This window comes from Morone saxatilis, unplaced genomic scaffold (genome assembly GCF_004916995.1).
Source record: "Morone saxatilis isolate NCDOM2014 unplaced genomic scaffold, NCSU_SB_2.0 Contig3, whole genome shotgun sequence".
Classification (NCBI taxonomy): domain Eukaryota; kingdom Metazoa; phylum Chordata; class Actinopteri; family Moronidae; genus Morone; species Morone saxatilis.
Window position 1 is genome coordinate 6,725,071 of NW_023339873.1, and position 8,728 is coordinate 6,733,798.

General features: G+C 40.3%; 1 protein-coding gene across 2 annotated transcripts in view; it reads right to left on the reverse strand.

Moving 5' to 3' along the window:
• Nucleotides 1-8,728, reverse strand: part of mta1 (metastasis associated 1) — a 43,926-nt gene that overhangs the window by 7,253 nt on the left and 27,945 nt on the right. For both annotated transcript variants that reach the window (XM_035674541.1, XM_035674540.1), the window contains exons 4-12: nucleotides 8,587-8,713; nucleotides 6,114-6,177; nucleotides 5,656-5,773; nucleotides 4,246-4,348; nucleotides 3,471-3,570; nucleotides 2,842-3,030; nucleotides 966-1,040; nucleotides 374-432; nucleotides 1-87 (exon numbers count right to left, since the gene is read on the reverse strand). In XM_035674541.1, coding sequence (XP_035530434.1) covers nucleotides 1-87; nucleotides 374-432; nucleotides 966-1,040; nucleotides 2,842-3,030; nucleotides 3,471-3,570; nucleotides 4,246-4,348; nucleotides 5,656-5,773; nucleotides 6,114-6,177; nucleotides 8,587-8,713 — 922 coding nt within the window. The remainder of the gene's footprint in view (nucleotides 88-373; nucleotides 433-965; nucleotides 1,041-2,841; nucleotides 3,031-3,470; nucleotides 3,571-4,245; nucleotides 4,349-5,655; nucleotides 5,774-6,113; nucleotides 6,178-8,586; nucleotides 8,714-8,728) is intronic.

Below are 8,728 nucleotides of genomic sequence, written 5' to 3' on the forward strand. Positions count from 1 at the left end.
GGACCCACCGGACCCACCGGACCCGCCGCTCCATTCACCAGGGCTGGTTTTACATTGTTACTCAGCTGGTTGGGGTTTGGCTTGTTACTGGAGGGGCACAGGGACAGGGAGAGGGTCAGACCAGCAGAGATAATTCAGGTCAAAGAGAATAGATAACATTCAGCAGTCTGCTGCTCACGGAGACAGCAGTTATACTGATACTGTATTGAGAGCTGTCAGGAATACTAATGAAGTGAAAGAAGGGGTTTGTGCTCTAACAACAGCAGCAGATGTCCGAGTTTAGCAGAGATGTTGCTGGGAGGGTCAGAATAACTCTTTCTTGATATCTCACTGTATTCAAATGAGGACTTCAGAGTTGCACTGAGGTACTCACTAGTTAGGGATATAGACCTGCTTCAACTTGCTTTCTGCCTCGGCTGCTTTTAATCGTTTCTGGAGCAGAGACAGAGGTTGAGGAGAAAGCAGAGAAATGAAGGTGTGATTAGAGATGTTACTTCCCACAACACTAGTTTAAAAAAACAACAGCATTTAAAGTGTAAAACATTTAAGTGTAAAGCATTTAAGGAATACAATTATCAACCCTGAGTTCAGAACCCTATAAGGATTTTATTGATTTTAAGACTTAAAAGACTTTAAGGGCTTTTTATGAATTAATGAACTTAAAATAAAAATATAAGAAAGATATGTTTATGATTATATTTGTTATAACTTTTATTTTCTATCAAAGTGATACTGGCCAAAAAGGAGAATAAAAAGAAGACAACAAACTAAAAAAGGAATCATTTTGGGCCTGACATGATTCATTAGCCAGAAAATAATGAGAAACATGAAGTGTAAAAGAATGAACAATATTCCTTTTTCACAAGGGATGTAAATGGGATGCAAACAAAAGGATCAACCTGTAACAGTTATTGAGCTTTAAAGAAAGGAAATAACCATTTAAAAAGTGTACTGAATGTGTTTACCTGCTGTACATATCTGTCTGTGGTCTTCCACATGTAGTAATACTCAATAATACTCGTCAGGGACTTCCAGGGCAACTGGGGAAGGAGAGAGGGCACAAAATAATGACTGAGAGGTTGCTGGGTTTCAATCTCCAGACCGACAAAGAAGATTGTCTGCACACACAGACACAGTCAAGACACTACATTTCTACATTTTCATGACCTAAAAACCTTTAGGTCATCTATTAAAAGACGATTATTTTTAACACAAATGCCTCAGGTTAGCTGTATTTTCCTCATCTGTCGCATAAACAACTTTTTATACAAAAGAGATTCTTTATACAAAATGTCCAAAAACACCACAACTGGCCACAGAATCAGCTTGAACCTACTGAAGTTGCAATGCAAAGTTCCCTCCAAGAAGTTTGAAAGCAAAAACAAAAAAAGAGCTGTCAAGTTGAGGCCCCACCCATAATGGTGGTGTAGTCCTGTTGTTTGAGAGAAGGCCTGGGTGGAAACCTGAGTGAGCAGCACTGACAGCAGCCAGCCACCAGGTGGTGGAGTGATGCACACAGTTACAGATTAGCACACTGTGTAGTAAAGTCCACAAACGGCAGCACCATTCTTCTCAGGCTGAAAGCACAGAGGACTGCGAGGGGCTGCAGCAGAAAGGCAGCTTTCTCCTGCCTTTAGTTAGTTTTCTCAAAGATATTTCTGTGGAATGTTTCTTGGGATAATTGGTCATTGTGCTTAGCTCTAACATTTTCAGTCTTAGCTTACAAGACTACTATTGTGCTTGAGAGTTGTTCTGTACAACATCAGCTAAATGTCTAAATCAAGTCCAAATGTCTTCTACAGAACTCTAATTCTGTGGTTTCTGCACTATACCTACTGCACACATCTCTAAATGTGACTATGGGCATCCCACGTACGGGCAGATGAGCAGCATACCAAGTGCTCGATGTGTTGTCTCTGAATACTCTTAATAAAAGAAACCGACCACACAGAGATATGATATATAAAAAATGACTGTGACACACAATTCTCCACAATTACAGGAATAGTTTTACATTGTGGGAAAAAAACGCTTGTTTACTTTCTTGCCAATACCAGTCTTATGTTTGTTTCTACAAACATTTCATTTGATTAAATTAAAATGTCAGCTGTAGTCAGATAATGCCATAGTGGGGCGCCCAGGTAGCTCACCTGGTAGAGCTGGCGGCCCATGTACCAAGGCTGAGTCCTTGCTGCAGCGACCGACCCCGGCCTGTGGCCCTTTTGCTGCGTGTCAGCCCCTCGCTGCCCCTTCCCTGTCACTCTTTAGCTGTCTCTTTCAATTAAAAGGCAATAAAAGCCCCAAAACAATATAAAAAAAGACAGAATATTAAGATGTGCCTGATTCTCCTCAAATCGTACAGCCTGATAATATGATAATGATAATCCTATCTAGTAACTTATCTGAAATTCGATTTTTAAATTATTTCAGGGGGTTTTCGAAGAAAATTCCTCAAGTTGACCCGGAGTTGTGTTATTTGCAGTTTTCGAAATACGTCTACCAGCAACTCTATCTTGTTTGTTTAATCTGTTCAAAAGCAAACTGTACAAACAACACGTTGGGGTTATAATGGAGGTTATGTGCCAGACTTCCTGGATTCTTGCTGTCACTATGACATACGACTATGATTATGTGACCAGAAGCCCTCACAGGTGTATTTCTTTTAGCTTTAAGACGGCTAGCTGTTTCCAGCTGTAACGCTAACCATCCCGCGTCTGCAGTTTCGTCTTTTACGGACAGATATGAGAGTGGTACTGATCTTCTCATCTGACTTATTAAGCATATTTCCCAGACTGTCAAACTATTCCTTAAACATGTTTTTTCGTTGGGTTTGCTACTCACAAAATCCTGTTGGATATCTGTGAAGTCTTTGCCGTATTTCTCTAGTGCCTCCTCAAACAGGTTGGCCTCAGAGGCGCTCCACTCCTCCATTTCATCCCTGCAGAGGACAGGCCCACCCTGAGGCACCAGCGCTGCGATGGCTCGAGTCATGTCATAGCCCGTGGCATGGAGGGTGTCCATGGCGTGAAACTAAAACACAAGATATAAAAACAAATTATTGTTGTTTTAACGTTGTCTGGATGAATTTCTGCAATATTCTGCCGACTTGTTGGGAGGAGTACGATTAATTTTTATTTGTTTAATCCACCGAGTTTATATGCAGCCCCTTGTCTAAGGCTTTGGGCTGTGTTTGTGTGTGCATGTGGGAAACTACAAGGCCTCTCATCTATGTTTTATATATGAGGATAAGATCTAGGGCAGAATAGACCCGCACCAGGCTTCTGGGGCCAAGTGCTTGTTAAGGATAACCAGAGACAGCCCTCAACATTTACTAACAGACACACAAACACACACATAAATACACACATAAATACACATGTGCACGACAAGCGTTTTCTTTGATTATCACTACTGCTTCCCCCGCAAACTTCTCATCTATGGTGTGTCTTTTGTGTGTGTTTGTATCTCACCAAGGTGATGTCTCTGGAGGCTGCCGCAGCACTCATGTGAAGACTGGGCTGTCGGACAGAACTACTGCAGTCCAAGGCTCGGGCGAATGTACCTACTGACCTATGGGACAAAGACATGATGCAAAAGATGAAGAAAAAGAATATAATATATATGAAAAGACAGCAAATAAACTTGTATTTTTACTTTCGTCATGTAGAGTTCATGTAACTCCAGCTAATTAGCACTGAAGGGGCTAAAACTAGTGCCCACATCTCGCTTTAAAAAAATAGAGAAATCACCAATGTTAGGAAAAGTTTCACATAGTTTAGAGGAATAGTTTGACATTGTGGGGAATATACTTTTTTGCTTTAAGGCAGAGTTAGTTGAGAAGATCAATACCACTCTTGAAATGTAAAATACATAAATATAAAGCAGGAGCCAGGAGACAGTAAGTTTAGCTTAGCACTAGAGCAGAGAAGCAGGGGGAAACAGCTAGCCAGGCTTTGTCCAAAGGAAACAAAATCCACCTACCACCACCTCTAAAGCTCACTTATTAAAACAACATTAACACACTGTATCTCTCAGAGACAAACTAACCGTTTCCCCTTGCTTCCAGTCTCTATGCTAAGCTAAGACAACCATCTCTTGGCTGAAGCTTCATATTCAGAATAAAAGATATGAGAGTTGTATTTTTCTCTAATATTTCCCAGCAAGAAAGCAAACAAGCAAAATTAATTCATGTATATGTTTTATTTCTAATTATATGTATGCGTATGCACTTTGGCGTTTACTCACCGAGCTACTACTAAGAATTGGTCAATCTGTTTCTCCGTCAGTGAGCTGTTGGGGTCCCAGACCTTCTCCTCTAGTTTCTCCAAGTCTCTGCCGTCATCCTCACCTACATGGGCGCAGAAGACACACAGATATACAGTTAATTCTGCTTTGCCTTTCAAGGCCACTATGGTTCCTTATTGACCACATGTGAACAATAAGTTTGTATAATCCACAATCAAATTAGGTTTTTGTCCTGGTTTTACTTTTACAAAATGACTACCTTGTGTAAAGCTTTAATGAATCCCAGAGTTGAATAGGTGGGGTCTGTCAAGCTGCCAGCCTGCAACAAACCAGCCAACCTGCCTGAGCTTCTAACACATGTAACAGAATTTCATTAACATGGGTTTAATTAGAGAGCTTAGTGTCCCATGGTGCCCTAATTGCAATTTCAGAGGTTTTCCCACCTGCTAAGAATAAAAATCTGGCAAAACACTGAACCCTACATTTGGCAGAAAAACACTCACATTTGAAAATACTTAATATCTGCACAAAATGCTGACACAAAATGTCTGGAAAATATCTTTCAGACTGCTTGAATGAAATTTGTTTAATATTTTGGACAAGTTTCAAAGTTATTGAACTCTGACTTTAGACATTGTACCTTATGCAATGACTTTTTCGGAGTTTAAATTAGGGGCCACATTTCTAACCAGCTTTCAGATGTGAAACATACAGTATGAATAGTTGCTGCTTTAAGGTGCTTTCAGACAGCGAGCAGTTTCAGACGTGCCGCCAAGGTCGGCAGCAGCGGCTCGCCATGTCACCATAGCAACCAGAGAAACTACGGAAAGGGAAACAATACAGGTGCTTGTTTTACTGTATCTGAGTTCCCAGTTGTGCATTCATACATAAGTATGCTTGCCTGTATACATTCATTAGTGTTTTGACTTTAGAAGTTGTCTTCTTTTCGAGGAACATCATGCAACCCATCCTTACTGTCCGTGTGACTGTAAAATCATCACTTGTGCAGCACATAGACAATCTGTTATTTCAAATGCTTTGATTACATATAATCATGCTGCAATGATATGATTGCCATGGAAACCTAGGTTAGTTGTTTTATTATAACTTTACTTGTTAAAAAAAAGAAAAAAGAAAGTAAAGTGGCTCGGAGCAGAAAAGGAAGCTTAAAGCCCATGAAATGTTCCTGAGAACTGAGCAATTAAAAAAAAGTTGAGTAGTTTATTATGGCTCAGACTGCTCTATTTATGCTGAAAAAAAAAATGCTGAAAAAGAAAAAAGAAAAAAAAAAAAATTCAGTACACTGCAGTGTAGAAAGACGCCTGTAGGAAAAGTTAATGTGCTACTCTGAATAAACTTATCTGGAAAACTGTGTCAATTAAAACACCCAAAACTTTAAGTATGATGTACCTTCTTTCAGGAGGTCGGTGATGTCTGCCTGGAACTTGTTCCCGACACGGATCTCCCCCTTATCAGCCAGCAGAGTCTTTTGCTGAGGGTCATACACCAGCGAGTAGAAGAAGGCATCCTGGGAAATACAGATGGCAGGAAGGCGTGAGGACGGAATGAAAGGAACAGGAAGCGAGACGGGCAGAGGCGAAAGAGAGGAGTGCAACTGTCTCTGCATGTGTGTGTGCGTGTACTTTCCCCTCTGCTAGTCTCTCGTCTCCTCATTACTGTATGTGAAAAGAACATTCTGGGTCAACACGTTGAATAATTCATCTGGAAACAAGAATCTCTTAACTCATAAGTCCCACACACACACATATATACCTATACACACATACACAATCCTGAAATCCAACACACCTAATCACAGTTTAGAAGACCCCGTCGTATTATCTGGCACAAAGAGCCGGTGTACATACCTCTCTGTCCAGGTACGACTTCAGAGCTTCTGTTTCGTTCAGCAGTGTCACACAGCACTTCCCCCTGGAGGATGTAAGGAAGGGAAGTACATGGGAGGGGAGAGAGGGAAGAGTGAATACTTAACATGTGAAACACAGAATAACAGACAAGACTTAAAGATCAGGGGATAACACATTACATAAGTGCCAGATGAAAGCTGCTACGCTGGGTCCAAGCTCTCCTCTGCAACAGAAACTGTCTAAGCGGATACTTTGATGTAGGAACAGAATCTGCGACGATGGTATTTGATTCGGTTCCAGCTGGAACAGCCTGTTATTTGACAAATCAGGGTCCAGTGTGTTGACACTGGCAGCACTCATCTCTGTCCCTTAACTGCCACCATCTGAATTCAAATTATTTACCAGCTAATTAGTCATACCTCTCTAGCCTGGAGCAAATATGATTTGGCATGGTAATAAAGTCAAACACCTCCTGTAACCTTGCTGCATGCTGGTATTAACTCAGAAATCTTAATCAAGTCTGAATCCTCGCTAAACAAACGCCTCATCAGAGTATTTTTATTTGAGCAGATGTCAGTTTGCTCTTCCTGCGTCTCTTTAGAAATGTCAAGTAATAATTTGGTAATGATTAGTTGGGTTTGCCTGGAGATTACTAATGCACAGAAATGCCCAGAGACAGTTCTATATGTAGAAACAGCTTTCTGGTGACATTTAGTGCCGTGCTGCATATGAGTGGATTGTTTTGAGTTGGTTTGAGTCAACTGAGGACTGATGGGATCTAAACATCTTTCAGACGCACGTGTGGCAGATAATGCGATTGAAGGAATCAATACATGATCACATCTTCATCTACCAACTCCAGTTTTTACAGCGCAGAATCCAAAAGGTAGAAATTTGCTTTACGTACATTATAGGATAAAGGTTTATTCGATGTAATCTGGAAGTTATTGAACAGCCGGAGCAGCAGAAACTGAAAAAAATGGGTTAACAGTCAAACTACTTCATGAAATCTCAAAAGGTCATTAAAAAAACAATATGATCAGTGTCACAGATTTAATGCTTTTATTGCTACTAAATTTATGCTACCTCGAACACATAGTTTAGTAGAGCTGCATTAGTCATTTTCTTTTAATTATTTGATCGAAAGAAATTGACTCTACTATTTTGATAATTGATAATGTTCACTTTTCAAGCAAAAAAGCCATTTATCTGACAAGTTCTCAAACGTGAGAATATGCTGCTGGATTCTTACAGGAAATCTTGGCAATAGAGGACAGCACTTGCTCACAAACAGTCGTATATTTTAGCGTTAGACCCAATACTGACACACTGATTTAACCCCAGTTTTATTCCTCCTTGTTCAGTGATGCAGGGTTCGTGATAAAGTGCCTCAGGTTCATTACAATACACACTCTGCATCATCTCACTTTCATGGTGTGCTTTGCTGTTGGCTCTCCACAGGCGAGCTGTGGCCTCGTGCAGAAACACACCCATGTTCATGCAGGCCATCTGAGCGCGGGGCTAAAATACAATTAAACATTTCCAGGACAGCATCGATTGTTTTGAGGATATTTGGTCATTTTAAACAATTTCCAGGTGTTTCCATGACTGGAAAACTTCGTCTTTTTTTCTGGACATGTGGGGGATTACAGATTGTTGGCTGGACAAAACAGGACATCTAAAGACATCACCTTGTGCTCTAGGATTTTATATTTACTGTGGCATTTCTCACATTTTTATTTTTTTGTAGACAAAGCAATGAATCGAGAAAATAATTAGAAGTTTAAAGCAATACTGAAAACAATCATTAGTTGCAGCCTCAAACCTTCAGATTTTCATGAAATCAAACCCCATTTTAAATCATATTTAAAGTCTGGATTTTGTTTTGGTTTTTGCAAAAGCCATAATTATCACTCTATATTGGTCACTTTACCGACTTCACTGCGTCCTGCTGCAGAGTTGCACAGTAAACAGATGCACCAGTTGTTCTACTGTTGTAACTAGCTGCTCAAAGAGTGTTTGCTGTAGTATTAAACCCCACTTGCTGTTACCACGGTAACCACAGGTGTTGCACCAAATAATCCAAGACTGACATTTTTAAGGAGTAAAACTTTAAATTTAAACAGTAAAAGACAACGAAGCAAGGCGACTGCATTTGATTTCTATGAACTGTCATTTTCTAGTGCAGCTTATCAGATTCATTTGTTTTGAGTGTGTAAACAATAAATTCCACGGGAAGTTGTTTTTGTTTTGAGGGAAAATTGGCATTTGGACTTAATAGTGGGCCAAAAAAGAATTGCATGGAGGTTTTATTCGCAGCCTGGGATAGGTATTTCCTATCAAAATAGTGCACAGTGTGAGTCCAAAATTCTTGGGGGAAAGAGAGAAGGTGAGAAAAATCTGAAATGAAAAGAAAGAAAAAAATATCCAATAATAATATAATTCAATACCAGGGTGGTGTACAGCAGTGTACCTGATATGTGTTGCGGGTAAAGACTCCAGTTGACGGGACAGGAAGAGCTCTCTGTGTCTGAGCTGGTGTTTCTGTTTCTCGGGGAGGTCCGACATCTCTGGATTCTCCATCTCCTCCTCCAGCTCCCCTGGGTGGTAAAAAA